At 50.1% G+C, this 21,243-nt stretch overlaps 1 protein-coding gene across 1 annotated transcript; it reads left to right on the top strand.

The window, feature by feature from the left end:
• Nucleotides 1-346: 346 nt before the first annotated feature.
• Nucleotides 347-20,188, top strand: SPMIP4 (sperm microtubule inner protein 4). Its single transcript, XM_078604618.1, has 9 exons — nt 347-594; nt 3,063-3,191; nt 4,738-4,809; nt 6,521-6,550; nt 12,403-12,575; nt 13,188-13,270; nt 15,489-15,657; nt 16,541-16,632; nt 17,954-20,188. The coding sequence occupies exons 1-9, from the start codon at nt 446-448 to the stop codon at nt 18,818-18,820; spliced, it is 1,764 nt and encodes a 587-aa protein (XP_078460744.1). The 5' UTR covers nt 347-445; the 3' UTR covers nt 18,821-20,188.
• The last annotated feature ends 1,055 nt before the right edge of the window (nt 20,189-21,243 follow it).

Genomic DNA, 21,243 nt, shown 5'->3' with positions numbered 1-21,243 from the left:
TTTACACACCGCACCAGGTACTCATTTAAGGCTGAGTCGACCTAGGGGAGGCCCAGGACCGGTTCAGATAATCGTCACTGGTGTTAGCCGTGAGCGGGAATCGAACCCGGGTCGCCAGGTTCATAGCGCAGCGCGCTAACCGCTACACTACCGCTCCCCACACACATACACACATACCACACACACACGCAAACCCACCCTACCCCGCCTCTCCCAACCCCATCCTTCACGGCCCAGTGACGCAGCCCGGAGCGACGCGGAGAGTCACGGCCGCACCATCGCCCCGCGCGCGTTGCCGTGGTGAAGCCCCTCCGTGCGTGCACGCGCATTCTCCCTTATTCTTCCTCCTCCTACTTCTTCCTCTGGGCTCCCGTGCGGTTATGTCCGCTGGTCGCTGCTGCTGCTCGCTGCCCACAAGGTCAACACCTCTCACCGCCAGTCCACCATGGGTGACTGCTACGAGCTCGGGGCAGCAGCAGCAGCAGTCGTGGTCGTGGCGAGTCGGGCGCAAAGACCGCTGTCGAGGACTTTCCAGTCGAGCCAGGAGTTCACGCCGATGCAGTTGCCGCCCAGGATCACCGTGTCGCCTGGACGGTGCGTGCGAAAACTAAAAAATAAAACTAAAGCTTTGTTTGTTTGTTTGTGTTTTACCAGGTGAGACCCACTCAGCACCGTCGCTCTTATTCAGAAGCGAACTGACCACGTGATGATAGCTCAAACAAGTGGCTCATAACGTGCAAATGTATAGCAGTCGGGATCTCCACGAGAGAGACAGAGAGAGAGTCTGAGTTGGCAACAATAATATAAATGTATCGTTTTTAAAGTGACGTTCAATGTAACGTTTCCCATCGCGTTTCTGTTTCGCATTGCGCTGCCGTGTTCGGTTCGAAACTCGCGTTGTCAAAGCGACAACGTTGAAAACCGTTAACCGTTGGCCAGAATCGATTAACCCGTTCCTAACGTACAAACCGCACGGCGGCCCTAAGTCACCGCGTGGTGCGTTTGCCTTTGTTTCTCAGTCAAAGGGTAAAGGCACTGTCGCAACATTTTACGCGATGTCTACTTTGCTTGCGAAACGCCACTGCTGACAAAAGCGCGTCCAATAGAGGTGTGCTCCAATCTTGATTTGAAGCTTTCGTGACTGCAGGAATCCATAGGCTTCGGTTCTTTCGTAAAGTCACGTAGGTATAGAAAAATAATAGATCACGACGTTTCGATCGCAACACAAGCAAGAACTGTGCTTTGAGGTTGTTGTGCTGTGCTAGTTTTGATCTTGGCCTCTCATTGAAGAAGAAAAAAAACACTGTTCGTTGGTGCAGTTGCTAACTTCATACGGGTTGCTACGTTGGTCCCAGAGGTCGCAAACGGGTTTTGATTCCTTACCCGTACCCGTACCCGGCCGCACCAGGGTCGCAAACGGCTACCCGTACCCGGCCGGGCGACTCTGGAGCGGCATGCGGTGGCTCTGTAAGGACCGCTGCTGCGTGGCCGACCGTCTCGTATTCACGTGGCATTGTGGCACCTGAATTATTGAGTTTTTGTTTAAGCGATTCGAAAGGAATGCCTCTTAGTACTATTTTAGTTACCGAGCCCTGGGAGGGCACTGGGGACTTCCATGAACGACGTCACGCACCTGGGGAGGGGGGGGCAGTCAGACATTTGTGACGATGTGTGACGAGGGGGGCGAGAAATGTTACGTCACATCAAAATGCGCAACTTTAAATACATAGACAACACGTTCTACTTAATTAAATAGACGTTTTTAATAAATATTTCTCCTACAACATCAGAGTGCAGCGCCACATTAAATACGCACTACAATGACAATAGTTTAAAGCGATTTGAAGCATGTTTTATATTGGGGGGGGGGGGGGGCAGAGCTTTGTGACGTCATATTTGAGGGGGGGTCTGATTTTTTGTGACGCCGTGTGACGAGGGTGGGGGGGGTAAAAAAATCGTCCAAAATCGCGTGACATCATTTATGGACGGCCCCACTCCAAAACCGTTGTAAATGTCGTCGTTGGCACGGGGCCCTGCTGGTGTCAAGGGATGAATCGGCCCCCTCCCCTGTCCAATTACACCCCCGGCCCCCCCCCGCCTCTTCGTAGCCCGGCCCATGAGGCCCTCGGTTCCCATGGGTCCCGGTGCATCGCCTGCACGCTCTCGATACAATCAGTGGCCACGCGACTGGGTTGGTCACAATGGGCAGCAGCTGTTCGCTGGCTCAGTGCAGTTACAATTCTTCATCGGCAGCAGTCATGGTCAATTCACTGCTGGATGAGGGTATTCCCACGCCGTGCCGCTAGAATGGGGTATTTGACCATACCTCGCCACGCTGGCCATTGCGTGTTGGTGAAGGCTCGTGAGCATTCGACGTGATCGTGGAAGTTGCGTGCATTACGTTCATGGGGTTTGCTACACTGCCCCCTGCTGGACACAGCGGGGATATATAAAATAACGTTTAACAGGTACATCTCTACTAAAAAAACAAGCTTTTTTTCGTTTTGTCGTTAGAGTATGAACTTCTCGATGTTTCGGCCAAACTGGCCTTCTAGGAGAGGCTGGGTGTCGGTTATATGCTCTGTATACGGCGCACAAGACAAATAAAGTTGCGAATTCAATTCCTAGTTGGGCTGGGATCAGACGCGGCCCAACTATCATCCATCCCTCCGGGGCAATCCGAGGAAAAGTTAAACAGTGCTGAGATATACCGGTCACGGTCACAAGAACGTGGAATTTCCACCCACCGCCAAAACACGCATCACCTTACCCAGACGGCCACAGAAAGGAAAAAAAATCACGAATCCCCAACGGTCTGTCCTGTGCAGCGTCCACGGGGGTTTTGTTTAGCTCCAGGGGCTCGTCATTTATTAAAGGAGCCACGGTCTATCGCATTCACGTGGCATCGCGGGCTCTCGAAATATTGAGGCTCTTCTTGTTATTTTGGTTGCTGCCCCCCCCCCCCCCCCCCTGGTTTAGATGGTGAATGGAGGCAGGATATTTTTCTGCAGAAGGCTTCACCGCTCCCTGCCTCCTTCTGCCGTGTGTCCCCCCCCCTCCAGGTACGAAGCGGCCAGGGCCCGTGTCCCTCCAACCCCCAGCCCGGAGAGGCCTCCCTGGGGCCGCGAGTCTGGGACCACCGCGGCCAGGGGACATCTGCACTACGGCTTCGGAGGTGACCCCGTGCCAAGGTGCGGGGGTCGCTTGGGATGAGAGGGGCAACACAGCGGGGTGGGGGGAAAAATGAGCATTGCCCCCCCCCCCCTACATTATTTTAATGGACAGACGTTGAATGTCAAACCATGACACTTTTCACGTGAAATTGTATATAATGAGCTCGATGAGTCTCTATGTGAGCCCATATGTCTCAGTGTGGGTCTCTGTGTGAGTCCATGGGTCTCTGTGCGAGCCTATTTGTCTTCGTGCAAAGAATCAATACACCGCAATGTGTCATTTTAGATACATTTTGTGTTTACGTGTCACTACGCTATTGCTAAGCGAGTCAACCGACGCCCTGGATGCCCTTGCAAATCGGGATTATTCGTCTCAAGGGGGTTCCCATGTGAAATATTTTCATAAATAACAATGTATAAAAATGTTAATTAAACTGGAGTGACTTGTGCTTTAGCGAAAATCAATTTGCCACCTCCAACATAGATAGGGGTTCAGATGCGCCAGTGGTTGGGATTTAGCAGAACGCAGCTTGTTTATCTTGAATAACCGAAACAGTTGAGAAGACGTTCAAACGATGGACTTCACAGAACCACCGCTAGGGGAAGCAGAGAGGTTTGTTGCTTTCTATGAAGTTGGTTGACTTCAAGCAACATAAATGCTAAAATATATCTAATTTTCGGGAGTCAACGGCTGGGCAACTAGTTTCATTTGACTGTGTTTCTGGTTTAATTGGCACTACATTCATGTGATTGGGCAGGTGCTTGCACGTGGATATACGTTATAAATGTCACTGCATTTTGATCAGCGATGATTGATCCACTGCTGGATGAAGGCCTCCCCCAAGCTGTCGCCATCTCTCGAGGTCTTGCGATGAAACAGTCGAAACAGCACCGCGGATTTAATTTCATCTCCACGGTAGACACAACCTGGGATGTGTTCCCTCCCACGATGAGCGTTGACCACCAGCCGTCATCCCTTCCAGAAACGAGTGCTGCCCAACTCGATTACTGCTATGAGCGGTCCATATGTAGTCTTATTCTTAGGTTTTTTCGGTAAAGTCACGTAGGTAAAAAAATAAAATTAATAAAAGTAAAATTAAAATATAATAAAAATCACGACGTTTCGGAGGCAACACAAGCTTCCGTCTTCAGGTGGAACCGTCACAGCACGATAGCTGTATCAAGTGAGAGAAATTCCAAGGAAACAGTCCTTGTATATATACTGGTTGAGGGTTGGAGGAGCCAAGGTAGGCCTTGAATATTATTTTTGTGAGGTTCGGTGCAGCTGAAGCACGCTGCTAGGAAAGAGCCTTTGTTGTGTAAACTAGGTGCAGATGATGTAAAGGTGCGTGTAAATGGGACTGAGCCTTTTGCTATGTAGAAGTGAAAAAACCTAAGAATATGAATCCTTGCAGTCACGAAAGCTTCAAATCTAGAACATATGTAGTCTCTAGCTTGGGAAATGTACGTTGTCTAAGCCACGCGTACCTGCGATTGTCCCTCCATGTAATGTAACGTGCGCTGGGTTGGTGTGTACATTTTGTAACTCTCTTGCGAAGGGCAGTGGGATCCGCATAAAACAGTGCTACGATTTGACTCAGCTCAAGAGGAGCAACCTCCGCTCCAACGACCAACTGTGAGTGCCCGCTTACACGTGTTCCACACGCCTGCGGTCATACGCGACACGACATGTAGCCCACATGCATTGGACACACCCAGAGGGGACAGGCAAGGCGCGCACAGCCCTTGCACTGGCTTTGCTGCATGCTCTATAGACAAGCTGGTTGAATATGCAATCTATTATCACCATCATCATCGTCAGCCATTGTCTGTCAACTGCTGGAGGAAGGATATGCAACTATGAGAATAGGTTTTCCCCTTTTTTTCTGGCAACAAAACAGGTGTTAAGATGTTAAAACACCAACCTGAAAGCTTTTGCAAGGAATCATGTCTGCATTAACCACAATACTTGTGGTCAGAATGCAAACAAAAAACATCCTCTGATAATATATGCATTGTCTTTGAAACTGATTGGTCCACACCAGAGACAGCTTCTTTGGAGCCTAGTCTGTGCTGTACGCCTTTTGGCGTCCTCTGGTCTAACACCTTTTGAGACATATTTTGGTACTGGCAAAGGAGGTCCCATGATGAGATATGCAACTAATTGATAGCATTTGCCGGGCAGTGGTGGCTCTCCGCATGCCTGTAATCCAGCGCTGTGGTGGGTAGATCGCACAGATGTTGTGAAACTCCTTTCCCGTGGGAAATGAGATGTCATACCCTGCTTTCAACAGGTTTGTGTAAGCGACCAAAGACATTTTGATGTACGTTCGTGCAATATTCTCTGTTTCTCGTGTGACTCAGTTGTGTTTTGGGCTGTTTTCTGCTTGCTTAATTGTCCGTACTTTATTTTATTTGTTTTTCTCTTCTCGTTTTGTTGACTCTTGCGAATGAGACTGGCCTGGTCTCTTGAGTTCAACAAATGTTTAAGATTGACTTGATACGTTAGAATTTTTTGACTCAATGTTCAGGACAGAATTAAACGTTTTAGCATAATAAAAAAATGTACAATTACTTTCAATAAACCCGGTGTATATGCGTACAATCTTGCAAAGCATTTCAAATACGCACGGTAATGCAGTACACACGAAGACCTGGTGATCATGATGAAACATAAGTGGTCCTAAAAACCACACAAATATTCACAAATTAGACGAGATACGCTTCAAATGCCTTTATTTTTCATTTTATATCTGTCTAGATTGTGTTTATCATATTCTGCTTTTGTACTTTGAGTTATGCTTAGTGGTGCAGTTCTTGTTTTCAAACCCAGGTGTCAGATTACAAAGAGACCTTCAGTCGCAATTAGGTTATTACCGGGTTATAAAGTGAACGGGCTTATTGTGAAAATTCGGTCACACTGTTTCATTGCTTTTATGGCTTTATTTTGGTGATTTTCGAAAAGTTTTTTGGTTTGGCCATGTTTGTTTGTTGTAGTACAGAGTTAGACTGATGGCCTTAATCTAAGTTGTCTTGTGGTTGTTTGACTTGCATCCCACTGGGATATTTGCACAGGGTTGGTGTACGGTGATTTTTTCTGCAATATTTTGCTGTCTTTTCTTGGATTTTCTGTTTGCACATAGTCACTTTAAGATGTTTTCTTGTTCATGTTTTAGTTTTTTGTTTGTTGCGGTTGCACCCGATTAAAGAACCGAATGGCTCACAGGGTTATACCTAATAAATGAACTTTGAACTTTGATGTCTACCTCAATTTCCCGTTTGTCACGAATATCCTTGCGGCCTTAACAGCAGCAGCAGTTTGAAATGTGATGTCTCTGTCCTTTCAGGCTGCCCAAGCCACAGGAATCGCTCCTCCAGTGAGTATCGAAGCTTATTTCTCGTTCACAAATCACGCATTTATTAACACATGTTTTATATTCTTTGGGTCTTTTGGTAAAGTCACGTAGAGAGGTTCAAAGAAAATATTTTTTGTTATTTTTTTAACCTATCTACAGTGAGGGAAAAAAGTATTTGATCCCCTGCTGAATGTGTACGTTTGCCCACTGACAAAGAAATGATCAGTCTATAATTTTAATGGTAGGTTTATTTGAACAGTGAGAGACAGAATAACAACAAAAATATCCAGAAAAACGCATGTCAAAAATGTTATAAATTGATTTGCATTTTAATGAGGAAAATAAGTATGTGACCCCTCTGCAAAACATGACTTAGTACTTGGTGGCAAAACCCTTGTTGGCAATCACAGAGGTCAGACGTTTGTGAATTCCTGCAGTCACGAAAGCTTTAAGTCAAGATTTAACATATTTTTTGTTTTTACATTTTCGACCAGTTACCCTCATTCTGTAACACGTGACGCATGCAACGATACTTGTTGTTTTTGTATCGTGACCTATGTGACCGTGCATGGATAACTAACATCCGTGCCATGTCGTGACATCTGCACCATCGCAACTACGCTCGTGGAATAATAGCCTAGCGGCTCATTGGGCCCTTCCTGCTGAAATTAATAAAGTCTATCGTCTATCTACATATACACTACAGCGCTTACAACTTGCATGAGAGTCATTCCTGTAGGATTTACTCAACTAGCGCGGGCGTTGTAGAGTAGATTTTTACGATGCAAATTTTTGTTATACCAACTGAGATGCCTTCACACGATGTGAAAAAGTCAAATGTGTACCTGTAAGTACACGTACACTGAAAACGACATGGCGCTCGGGGATTTGTTAGTATTCTTTGCAGTTGGTGAAGCTCATGCGTTCGTAAAAAAAAACACATTTTCATTCCTAAAAGAACCAAAGACGAACAACCAGTGTGATGGTTTCGTGAATTTCACAGACACTCCGGCATGTGTCAATATGCGCTCATTCTTGTACAAGTGCAAACTTGTACACGTTGAGAGTGTCCATAGAGGCGAGTGCATTGTTACTGCTTTAGGGAACTTATTGAATTTTATATGAACAGGGCTTTTTTGTTTCTCTAACTGAAAGGAAAGAAACACATCGATGTTTTCATCGCGGATTATTGAGGTTGCGAAAAAAACCGAGGTAAAGCGGTGGCACAGTAGTTAGTGCACTGCGCTACGAATCCGACGAATCTGCGTTCGATTTCCCGGCCACGGCTATCAATGGCGAGTGAAATCTGAGCCAGTCTTACCCTCTTCCTCCCCCCCCCACTTCACCAATCCCCACTGACCAGCGTGGAGAAGTATAACCAAACAATCCCCACGTCTGACGCAGGGCCGGATTGAGATTCTGTAGGCCCCTGGGGCCCCAGTAATATTTTCAAAAGGAAAACAAATTAAAGAAAAATAAAATTATTTTTTACAAGGCTAACGGAAAATAGAATTCAGCATTCACAAATGAAATAACTTTTCACTTCTTCTCTGGAGGCCCTCCAGCCCCTGGGCTGCAAACCCCTAAAGCCCCGTGCCTGAATCCGGCCCTGGTCTGACGCAGCGTGGGGAGGCATTCACTCAGCAGGAGACTGACAGAGCGCTGTAAATTCCAATTTGTTTTTACACAAATGTGGAATCCTAAATGGGAAAATGTAAAAACTGGGTGGTTTTTAACTTTTGCCGACAAAACTGGATCCCAAATGTCAAAACTGGGTGGTCTTGGAAAACGACAGGCAAAACAGGGTGGTGCTTTTTGATATGACAAAACTGGGTGATGTTCAATGTGGACAAATGTCAAAACTGGGTGAAGAAGGTGTACGATTTAATGTATCATTTTGTACACGTTTAGGTCCTTGCGTTATTCATCCATATGTCGCCACAGATTTAGAGCGTTCCAAATGATGTTTCTCGTGGCTCATGTTCCATACCTTGCACCACAAACTTCCCGTTTGCATACTGGCACAGTGTGCCAGCTCGCTACTACAGTAACACTTACTTGCCATATGTATACTGGCACAGTGTGCCAGCTTGCAACTACAGTAACACTTTCAGCTCGCGAACATACACGAACTTGCCATTTGTATACTGGTACAGTGTGCCAGCTTGCATGCTACACCTACTACAGTAGAACAACGGTAGATAGTGTTTGCGTCGAGAAGTATGGTGCTGCACACTTAGAACAAAACATGTTTGTTACATATATATAACTACTTCGACGGGCAAGAGCGCTTGTTGTGGCCCTTGGCGCGACAGAAGGAGCACCGCGTGAGGCCCAATGGGCCACCTTCGCCACGGTTGCGAATCCGACGCTTCTTCGGGCGGCCAGCCTTCTTCTGGCGAGGAGGTGGCATCATGGTGTTGTCGCGTTGCAGCTCCTCGGCAATGGGCAGCTCGATACCGGCAACCGAGGTCCATGTCGTGTTGATGGCAGAGACTTGGTAACACACCGCACATGCGTCGTAGAGCTCGGGCATCCGCCCAAACGCCATGAGGGCACGAATGTAGTGCCGACACGGCAAGCCCATCTGCTTCATGTACCCGCACGTGCACGACCGAGAGCTGAGATCGACTCGGCGCTTGGCAGAGGCGTAGGCGTCTGGATCCTTGACGTATGCACGCGTCGAGGTACTCTCGTAGACCTTGTACCTCGGGGCCAACGCCTGCTGAGCGTCGATGAGTCCTTGAGCGTACGGCGTAATGACACGCCCTTGAGCGGCCCACTTCTCGGCGTCGCTGCGGTGGGCAAAGGCCGTCGTCATCATGTCTTCCATGTGGTGCATGAGGAAGTGGAAGGGGTCCATCTCGCGAGCCGGCAGGGCCTCGCTGTTCGTGGGCTCCACAAAGTTCGTCGTGCGCCAGCCGTACAATGGCGTCGTGTGCAGGTGCGGGTAGAGCGCCCACGTGTGGGGGTCGATCTTGTTGTAGTACGTGGCCGCCGCAGGAAGAGCTACGCCCAAGCAGCCCAAGGAGCTGCGGAACGCGGCCTCGGAGGCGCACCCTTGGGCATCGTAGATGATGCCTTGGAGGTCGGGCGTGAACGCGGAGCCGATGTTGTCCACGCCGTTGCAGATCAAATGCCGCGTGCAGTGGATGAGCATGAGGTCCTTCCAGTCGGAGGCTAGGATGCCCGTGCCACGATCGCAGAAGACCGGCGTGCCGTCGAGCTCGATGTCGTTGGTCGTGCAGCAGTTGAGAAACCAGTCGTAGGCCGCTGCCGTCTCGGACGGCACCAGCGCCACGGCGAGAAGGACGTTGCGGTTGTTGCCGTCGCGCCCAACGAGGACGAGCATGGTTCCATTGTAGGCGCGCGCCTTCATGTGCGACCCGTCGATGCCGACGACGCGTTGAAGACTTGGCTGCAACGAGCGTGCGATCGGGTTGCAGATGAACGCACCCCAGAAGATGCCCGCGTCTTCTCGCACACTGCAGGTCGTCGCGTTGAGCTTGCCGAACGTCTCCACCAGCGAGTTGATGAACTCGAAGCCTGCATGGGCCGCACTCTCGTTCGCCGCGATGCACGTGTCCTTGGCGCGGTACATCATCCGGGTCGGGACAATGACGCGAGCAACGTCGGCGACCTGGGCAATGACAGTCGGTGCGGAGGTACGGGGGTTGGCGCGAAAGGCCGAACGGGCTGTCGTGTTCACCTCCACTTGGCGCTGCGTGATCTTGGTAGTGCCCGTGCAGCCGTGGTGATCCGTGCACAGCGCCGAGACGCGGAAGCCGCGTCGTTCCCCCGTGAGCTTCGTCAGCTTCACCTTGAAGGAACAAGGTGTTGAACTAGAGCAGACGAGGGCAACGTGCCGTCCGCCGCTTGGATGCCATGGATGGCCTCGCGGCGCGTGGTAAAAGTCTTCTTGGGGTGGAGGGTTGCCATTCGAATGTGAGCAAGGTGGCAGTGCGCCCGCCTGGTCGCAAGCCCGCCCCGAGCTCACTTCCGAGTCCGAGCCGTAGCTTGAAATGTTGGTCGTTGGGGTGCTGGCACACTGTGCCAGCGTACAAATATCAAGTGTGTGTAGTTATATGGTGCTGGCACACTGTGCCAGCATACTAATACCACGTGTTTAGATGAATGGGGTGCTGGCACAGTGTGCCAGTATACAAATACCAAGTGTTTGGATGAATGGGGTGCTGGCACACTGTGCTAGTATACAATTATCAAGTGTATTTGACAAATGTCAAAACTGGGTGCACCCTGAGTGTCCAAAACTCAAGTTTTTGGCCACCCAGGGTGCACCCAGTTTTGACATTTGGGATCCAGTTTTGTCGGCAAAAGTTAAAAACCACCCAGTTTTGACATTTTCCCAATCCTAAATATACAGGAGATGATGACGAGTGGGCTTGGGTTGACGCTGTTGATATAGAACCAATCGCCTGAGGGTGGCTCATGGCAGGAGATGACATTGGTCTAATTTAAGTGTCAATGTGAACTGTAAAGTGTCCTCAGAGACCGTAAGAATTTTAAAGGTGCCAGCTAAATGGTGGCCTCATCTTCATAAACAACACAGGCCCACCCTTCCTGTCCCGTGTACTGTCATTTGACACTCGCTGAATACCTCAGCGCCTCTCAGCGCCTCTGGCCACATCGTCTGGAATGCGTGAGATCTCGGAAGATAAGCAGGGTAGAGCCTGGATATTATTGGATGGATGACGAACATGTGCGTGTCAGTTCGCCATAGGCAGTTGTGGGACCGTGCTATATTATGGGCAGCAGAGGGTAGTGCGGCAACATTTACCGTTGTACCGTACTTCTATGTTGCCATCTACATGCCCTCCCGCTTCACCAACCCACACTCACCACCGTGTTGGGGTGTGGTCACGTAACCCCCATGACTGACAGAGTGTGCGGAGGCCATCATCTCCCCGTCGATAGGCAAATGGCAGTCAACTATTATATTGATGTATTTATAATAGAGGCAGGCAGGTGAGTTGGGTTGCACAGGACTTGTGACGGTGGTATCACCATGTCTCAGTGTCTCTGTGCCTCACCATGTCACCCTGTGGCTCACCACGTCTCTATGACTCACCGGGTCTCCGTGTCTCACCATGTCTCCGTATGTCCCACCACGTGTCCGTGTGTCTCACCATGTCTCACCGTGTGTCTCACCACGCATCAGTGTCTCTTACCGTGTCTCCGTATGTCTCACCACGTGTCTGTATGTCTCACCACGTGTCGGTGTGTCTCACCACGTCTCCCCGTGTCTCTCACCACATCCCCGTGTCTCTCACCGTGTCTCTGTGTCTCTCACCACATCTCCGTGTCTCTCACCGTGTCTCCGTGTCTCTCACCACGTCTCCCCGTGTGTCTCCCCACGTCTCCCCGTGTCTCTCACCGTGTCTCCATGTCTCTCACCACGTGTCTGTGTGTCTCCCCATGTCTCCCCGTGTCTCTCACCACGTCTCCGTGTCTCTCACCGTGTCTCCGTGTCTCTCACCACGTGTCCGTGTGTGTCTCACCGTGTCTCCGTGTCTCTCACCACGTGTCTCCGTGTCTCTCACCGTGTCTCCGTGTCTCTCACCACGTGTCCGTGTCTCTCCCCACGTCTCCGTGTCTCTCACCGTATCTCCGTGTCTCTCACCACGTGTCTGTGTGTCTCCCCACGTCCACCCGTGTCTCTCACCACGTGTCCGTGTGTCTCCCCACGTCTCCCCGTGTCTCTCACCACTTCTCCCCGTGTCTCTCACCACATCTCCGAGTCTCTCGCCGTGTCCTTGTGTCTCTCACCATGTCTCCGTGTCTTTCACCACGTCTCCCCGTGTCTCTCACCACATCTCCGTGTCTCTCGCCGTGCCCCCGCGTCTCACGTGAAGGCAGCACCAGGCGCGCTGCCCCTTCCCGCGGGAGCACCCCTTCGCCTCGCACGTCTCGCGCCTGGCCCTGCTGCCCTCGTCGGACGCTCCCGAGCGCCAGGAGGGCAGCCACGCAGGCGCCGGGCAGCGCGCGGCTCTGCCACGGCCCGTCACGGTCATCGCCAAGACCAAAGGTGACCACCGCAGTGACGATTGGGCCTCGGGATTGTGAAATCGCAAGCCTCGTGCATGACTATGTGGTTGTCAAAATAGACTCCCCCGCTAAGTCGGTTCAACTCGTGCGGTTAATTCTTTTGTAGAGCCACTCGCGCGTATGATTCGACTTTTCAAGGTCAAAGGAGAAAACACTTTCTGAAGTACTCTATTTTTGTTTTAACAAGTAAGACGCACTGAGATATTTAGCTCTTTTTTCAGAAGCGACCTGGCCGCAGATGATAGCTCAACGAAGTGGCTTATCGTGTGGAAATTTATAGCAGCCAAATACTCTAAGCGCATGTTTCTAAATGTGGAGGGAAAAACCGGAGGCCCCGGACAAAAAAGCACACGACCACGGTGAGAACATGCAAACTTCAAACATACTGCCGTCAGGATTGGGATTGAACCCACGACGTCCTGCATATTAGGCAAGGTAGTTAACATCTCGCCACCGTGGCACAAGGGAGTCAAGTCCCCCCCACGTGTCGGCCGACTTGCCACAATGGTCAGCGTTGCCCTGACTGGTTCCCTGCGCAATCCGGTGACGCTTAGCGCGATGGCTAACCTGGCATATCGGCCTGTGTCTGCAGGGGGTCCCTACCGATACGAGGTCGTGATGGCGGAGCCCGTGGAGCGGTGCAGCCAGTGGCCAGGAGACCACGGTTTCTACCAGGTAAGGGCATCCAGGAGACGACCAGGAGATTACATAGAGCCGGGCCCTGAGGGCCACGAGGGCCGGAGGTCAGAAACTCCTCGCAGAGTTGTACGTATGTTGGACTTCTTTCGCACCGTACGTAGCCAACCGTGCTAGTCGGAGGTGCGAGTTGTCATCATTGCATATGGCATTCCCGCTTGTCAATCCACCGCCGGATGAGGCCCTCCCCTTGCCGTGCAGAGTTATTTGACCATACTTCACCATCCTGGTCAGTTCAGGTAGGTGAAGGTGTGGGTTTAGGGGGGTGTGCAGTGGAGATTTCTGCACTGACCTCTGCCGCACATACCGCCTACGACTGTACACGTGCTTGTGCCTGATCAACCATGCAGGCACGATCCAGGCTTGATAATAATAATGACATTTATGATTCGGCAAATTTTGCAAACAAGTCAACAACTCAGTTGCACGGAGCCAAGCTCAGGGCTGCTCGAAAGCCTGACCGAACAGATGCTTCTTGAAAGTCAGAGTGCATTTGATGTTGCGGATGTGCAAAGGGACAAAGTTCCACACCGAGGGGGCGACAGAAGAGAGCCGATGCGAGGCTGTAGCAGTTCGAGACCTTGGTGTCCGAAGCAGATTTTAAGTGACGCTGCGTAGGGTTCTGAGCCTGCTTAGCTTCTAATTTATATGCAGGCTCAGCCATGGAACCCAGTTTACCAATAATAATACGTGGCATTGGTTTGCGTACTTCATTGACATGGTGTTTAGTCATGGATTTAAGCTTCATATTTGGCAAAATTGAAATTGATTACGGTTTGTTGCAGTGGTCGTTTCGATTACTATTTCACGTCTGAATGTGATTTTTTTTTATTGTATTTGACCAAAAGAACATTATAATTTACGGTAACTGCCTCTTCCTCTCAATAACTATCACGTATATATGTTTATTGTAAATGAGCCATGTGATTGGAAAGGTCATTTCTTTTGTCTTGAATTGATGCGAAGCCTGGCGAGATACACGGATATATATGATCACTTTATTTAAAATATAAAACACAGTCGTAAAAATATAATAATCATAATAATACATTTCTGAGCCCGCCATTGCCATTTTGATGTTTATACGTGCAGAACATGTCAAACAAATACCTTGAAATGTATGTATGTTGAACTTCCTTTGCACCATATGTAGCCAATCTTGCTAATCAGAGGTATGCCTACAAGGTAGGATTTTTTTGCAGTTGTGTTATATGGCTTCGGAGTTCTGTTTAGGGTTGTACCACAACATAGTTCAGCCTTTACACAATGCCGGTAGTTTCTTCAGGAGCTGAAGCAAGTGGAGCGGAACGTCTGGCGATCAAACTAAACACTTTTCTATTTTACCAGGTAAGGCCCACTGCGCTATATAACTCTTTTTCAGATGCGACCTGGTCACAAATGATAGCTCAACACAGTGGCTTATCACGTGGAAATTTATAGCAGCCAAATACTCTATAAACGCATGTTGCTTCTAAATGTGGAGGCAAAAACCAGTAGCACCCAGAAAAAATCCACATGACCACCGGGAGAACGTGCAAGCTCCAAATATACAAGCGTCAGGGTCGGGATCGAACCCACGACTTCCTGTGTACCCGGCGAGGTAGTTAACATCTCGCCACCGTGTTGAGATGTGAATGCGCGGTCCAATCCTAAAAGGCATCACAGAGCATCGCGTGTGCCTGGCGAGGGTGCAAGCGCAGCCCGTGGCGCCCGTGCCGTTGCATCGCGTGTCCCAGAGCGCGATGTGAGTGGTTGGTGTGTCGCGCTGCTGGGTGAGTGTGTGTGTGTGTCCGCCGTGGGGAGCGATAGTGTAGCGGTTAGCACGCTGCGCTATGAACCCGGCGACACGGATTCGATTCCCGCTCACTGCCAACATCAGTGACGATTATCTGAACCGGTCCCGGGCCTCCCCTAAGTCGCCTCAGCCTCAAATGAGTACCTGGTGCGGTGTGTAAACATTTCCACTAGGGAGACAAAGGCGGTCAGGCGTGGTGCTGGCCACCCACCCCCTCGTGTACCGTTCCGGCCTTCATAGGTGCTCGCTAACAGTACTTGCCCCTATAGTCTGTTAAGGCTATACGGGGGATCTTTGTGTGTCCGCAGCCTGATTATCTGAACCGGTTACGGGCCCCCGATTCAAGAGCCGAATGGCTCACAGGGCTATACCTAATAAATGAACTTGAACTTGCACGTGTAGATGCCCACAGGCCCGGGCTTCCCCAAGGAGGTGTTCTACCCGACGCCGCCAAAGACCGTCGCACCCAACCCACGGCCACGGGAGACGGCTCCTAGCCCCCGCACGGCCACCGAGGCACGGAACGTGGAGCGCTGCCGCTGGCGCTCCAACTACACACTCAACTTCACCGGTGCGGACGGTGCTATCGCACCGCAATCGCACTGCAATCGCACCGCAATGGAACCGCAATCGCACCGCAATGGAACCGCAATCGCACCGCAATCGCACCGCAATCGCACCGCAATGGAACCGCGTTCGCACCGCAATCGCACCGCAATCGTACCGCAATCGTACCGGTGCGCACACCGCAATCGCACCGGCTGAGGGGAGACAACACCGACGCGTCAAGAAACGAGTAAAGTAATGGGCACACGTGGGGCTTGTGACACGCTTTCCTGCGAGCGCGTGTCCTCGGAAGCACTTCATTCGTGTGGAGGGGGGAGCTGAGTCGATGGGTGGATGTGACGGCAAAAGGCGATTTCAGGTTTGGGGCAGCACGTTGATTCATTTACCTGCCTTTCTATAGGGTTAGTCCTTAAGGGCAACGCTACTTCATGCTGAAGTTTCGTTCATTTTGGGTCATCGTTAACAGGGTTTTAGTGCCCCCCCCCGCCGCCGTTACAGCACGGACAACAGAGCTAATGCTTAAACACTCTCAACCTGAGTTGCAAAGCATCGAGTCATTGTGGAGACAATTAACACACACAAATTAATACACACCTGCAACATTTCCTTAAAGGCATGGATTTTCGGATGTAAAACGTTGATGCACATTGCCAATTTACTTTGCAAGCAGCCGTTGTCTGGGAGAGGAGATGCAGGTTGCCTCTTGCTTGAGAATAATTTTTGGCCTCACCGTGAACGACATTGTTAGCAACTGGTGGCAATTGTTTATAAACAAACAAAAACTGTCAAATCCGAAACTACTTCCTTATTTGTTACCCCATTGTATAAATCACCATATGTCAGCTGTACCATATTCAGTACGGTGCATGCATTGTTATTGTTCATAGGTCACGGACCAATGAATCCCATTCTCTTGGATGACCACCACCTGAAGCTGCTGTGGAGCTTGAGAAGTGGAAAAGCACCAAGCAGCAAACTGGTACTGTGATTGCAGCCAGCGACCCCCCCACCAGCGTACGCGATGGTCATTGGCACGCCGCGATGGGCTTGAGCGTGGCTTGAATAGAATAGAAGATCCAAATTATTGCTTGAGCCCTTCAAATGTTTCATTAAGATTGGCGGCATGCTTCAAATGTAAAAGGTGGTAGCGTATGTACGTATGTCGAAATTATTTCGCACTGTACGTAGACAAACCGTGATAAAAGGAGTTGCGGGGGAAGGACAGCAAACTAAACACGAAAAGCAGTTCTAAAGAAATGAGTTTTTGATATAGATGTAAAAGTGCATAGCTCCCAGTGGTTTCCGAATATCGGAAGGAAGAGCGTTCCAGACGGCCCCAGAAGTGCATCTGAAAGTGTTCGGATGCAGTGGCCGTCTTTGTTCGATGGTTTAGAGGCACAGCCCTGCAATTGCTCGCTCAGGCCACTGCTGGTGGAAGGGCCAACGACTAAAGGGGGCTCTAGTGAGCCCCTCCCGAGGGTGACATCAATGGACATGAAAGCTTAACCGAGTATGCCCTACGCTGTTTTTGTGCCATATCTAGATTTATCTGACAATCTATGCACAATATATTTTTCGAAAAGCCACGTCAGCAACGCCACCGTCACCATTAACACTGCCCTGCAACAATCATCATTACTGTACTTGGCCAACGCTTTGTGTCGTGTCCTTTAACGAGGATGGCGATGAGCTATTATGTGTGGTCAGGTCTCTTCTGAAAAATTAAGTTAATAGCTCAGTGGGCTTTACCTGGTAAGATAACAAATAGTAAAACAAAAAAATCTGTATTTTTTAAAGTGATTTGTTTACCTTTCTTATACTTTGCACTCCTATCGTGTTATATATTGTTTGTTGTAACATTTTGGACACCTGTGAAAAAGAGCTTCATAGCTCATCGGATTCCTCCAGTATAAATAAATATTCTGATTCTGTATTGATCTGTGCTTTTAAGCAACGCAGTTGTGTTGCTTCTTAGCAACACAGTTGTTACAAAGCACAGATCAATATATATGTAGTTGGGATTCTACGTAATTTTTTTTCGTTTAAAAATATATTTCATTGGGCTTGTACTGCATAGTACATCCCTTTGTCAATCCACTGCTGGATGAAGGCAAAATAGACGTTAGGAGCACAGTAAAATTCAATGGATGTTTTGCTCCACCGCCCTCTGCCGATGGCGTAAGCCCCAGCAGCAGCCGACGTGTGGCACGCAATCACGTACGCACGTTGAACCTATTTCGCACCATACGCAGCCAACCACGCTAATAATCAATGACCACCACGTCGCCCTCGCTTCGCAGGTAGAGAGGTCGCTTCCCAAATTCTCTCTCGCTCGGCCCGAGCACGGGCGCACGCCTCGCTTCGTCGCGAGCGGCTGGCTCCGAGATCGCTTCGTGGCGGAGTGCGCGTCTCTCGAGGCCGGCGGAGGGAGTGCCACGGCGGAGGAGGAATCGGTCGACGACTCCCGGCGCCTCGCCGCCCACCTCCACTTTGCGGATCCGCCGGCGGCGGAGTACGCCGGGAAGAGCGGTGCCAACGCTGCCGCCGGTGATGGCACGGCGTACGACCCCGGGGAGGACGAGGAGGTGGCGGCGGCAGCGGTGGCGGCTCACGGTTTCGGTGGTGATGTCAGATACAGCTCGGGTGCCGAATGCGGCAAAGTGCCCCCATATTGCCGGCACCTGGCCGACGCCAACGCATCCCCCGCGATCCAACCGCTGACCGGGCAGGGAGTAGAAAGAGCCATGCCTCTGTCGACCACAGCAGCCAACGCGGCGGAGCCCGCAGTCGCCGCTTATCAAGACGGCCGGGTTGGTTTCCGTTCGCCGCACGTCACCGGTGGCGAGGCGCCGAACGCGCACGATAATCTTGGTCTCGCCTCCCAAATCCACAAAAACGACGAGAACGCTCCGTGGAGCCGGGTAGGGTGCGAGTGGGGCTCCCCACGGCCGCACTCGGCCCTTGCCGGCGCCAGGCCGGTGCCGGGGCACCACCGGGCGAGGCCGCAGAGCGCCCTGTACCGGCTGCAGGACTCCTTCTCCAGGTCGGACGCCCTGGGGCGGCTGCACGCCTCGTCGGGGAGCGACCCGGTGGACCTGCGCGACCACGTGCGCTCGGGGCGACAGCACCACTTCCACGGCTTCCACTCGTACTACTATCACAACTGACGGACCGCCGACCACCGCAGACAACGGTGCCGCGGATGGGGAAAACCTTTTGCTACATGGCGAACGAATGCAAATATGTGATACTGGTTTCAATGCTCTTTACATTGCCCGCACCTCCGATTAGCACGGTTGGCTATGTATGTCGCGAAATGAGTTCAACATACATACGTTCAGGTTCAGAGGTCACCGATCAACTTATCCCAGCACGTCCACTCTCTTGATGTTCCCGATGCTGAGCTTGGCCCACTGCTTGATGTCACACCGCCTCCCCCCTCCAACTCCATCACGTCTGTGCTTTCTGTTACATCCAATTACCATCCATAATAAAAGACCTGAAAATCGCCTTTGGTGGTACTGACGAAGGACGTGCAGTGGTCGGGGTCTGTGGGCTAACAACTCACCCCCCCCCGTCCCCCCCTGTGAGCATGAGCGGAAGTGCTGTTGGTGCAGTGAGCTCCAGTGGTATACCCATTGGGAGGGAGCCCTGACCCATTGCCGAGTGATTGTCACCTCTACAGATGTGACACTGGCATAGACGTTAGGGGTTGCAGGGTCGCCTGGCGATGTTTGTTGCTTAGACCAGACACATTCGGTGGTGGGTTGTGGGGCTCGGCTTGCTAATACATTGTCAGAGTTCCTGATTTCAAGTCTGGGCAGTCACCGGTGATTTGAGCGTGTCTTTCGGTGTAGCACTTTTCAACTTGGTCAGAATGACTGCACAGAAATCCACTCTTACATTTCATTTTCAGTCAATTCATGTTTCCTGCTCTTTTCAGTTTCAGTTTTAAAGGGAGATGATCCGGTGCACCTCGCTTAGACAAAAAGTAGCTTGAGATGGTACCACAGAAGTAACACTTCTAAAAACCAATGGATACTGTCAATTCAGAGGGCACTGCCGAATTGCATCCTCAGTTCATTGCGCCACGGAGTGTACAGCACAACAATATCTTCGTCTGCAGCCTGGGCTGTAGGAGAATTGGGCCAATGGCATGCTCAATTGTACCTCATTGTACGACCCAAAAAATAAGGGAACACATCTACCAAGAGGTACAATGTGAGAAGTGTGAAAACCACGAGGTATTCCTCCCACATGCATGTTGTAGCGTTCCTTGAATGCACTACTGTCCCTTTAATGCGATGGCAATGCACTAACAAGAGGGGATAAGATTAAAATTGCATTTGCACTTTTCATTTGGTGCTGTGATTGTGACACTTTGTAATTTGCAGGAAGGAATCTGCATTTTGTATAATTAGCGCTGAGCTGTTTTATGCTAAGCAAAAAAAGAACATGTTTGACTGTACTATCGCCTTGCTCAGAGTTGCCGTCTTTGTTTGAAAGCCAAACAGATATTAAATGCTTGAACTGTGTTGTTATTGCATCGAGTGAATTCAATGAATGTTGTGTAAATTCATCGAGCACACCGATCGAATCAGAGGTAAATCAGTGACTGGCGGTGACCAGAAACGTGATCTCAATGGCTCACACTCCCTGCACAATATCGTCCAGAGTACTCGATATCCAAATCAGCTCAAGCCTCCCATAAATCACGTGACTTCCACGTGGACACATCGCCAGCCCCCTCCGAAAACAGACGCTACTTCGTGAAGCGTAGAAGCCCTCAATGTCACAAATTCCTCTCTAGCCTCGTCTTTCCTGATCTTTTACTTCCGTTTTTCTGTTACTTTTCCCATAATTTGCCTCAACTCCCACTCTAACCACTTCGCTTTCCCGTTTCCTTTTCTTTTTTGTTCCGTTCCGTATATCCCTTAGGTCTTCTTCCTCTCCCGTGATGTGTCACGGGTCAATAGTTGCTCGTTGATTCTATTTCATGATTTGGATGTGAAAAGGTTCACAAGGATCCAGATTGACAGAGGCTTGGCTTGGAAAATATAGTATTTTATTATTATTTATGGTTATAAATGGATACATTATTTATAGCCAGGTGAGTACCCATAGAGGTGTAGGGAGATGAACACCTACACACGGATCCCATCACATTTCACAGATCCTAAAACAAGGACAGATGAATCATAGAATAACATGGACCGTTCAGATTTGGGCAGGACACATTACTTGAAGAGATGTTATGGCCAGTGGTCAAGACTAGCAGAATCAGATGTCGTTTTAATCCTGGAGAAATCCGATGAGCTATGAAGCTGTTTGGAGAGAGAACAGAGATGGAGCAACGACGTTTTCTGTTGCAGCATCTATCTGGATCGCTATAAACGCTAGATCTTTGAGAGATGGTGATCACCACTTGGGGAGATCGTCATCCAGCCAAACTGATAGGTAATGGCTTCGAATGATGCTTAATACGATTTTTTTTAATTACGTAGACGTGGAAAACGAATATGCGTGTATCCTGCCGTCACTCAATTGCCCCAGTGTTTCATCAGCACGTTCCGCACCCCCCACCCCCCAC

Source organism: Lampetra planeri, chromosome 2 (genome assembly GCF_965212315.1).
Source record: "Lampetra planeri chromosome 2, kcLamPlan1.2.h2, whole genome shotgun sequence".
Lineage (NCBI taxonomy): Eukaryota > Metazoa > Chordata > Hyperoartia > Petromyzontiformes > Petromyzontidae > Lampetra > Lampetra planeri.
Note: the sequence above shows the minus strand (reverse complement) of the source record. Positions and strands in the feature narration are given on the sequence as shown.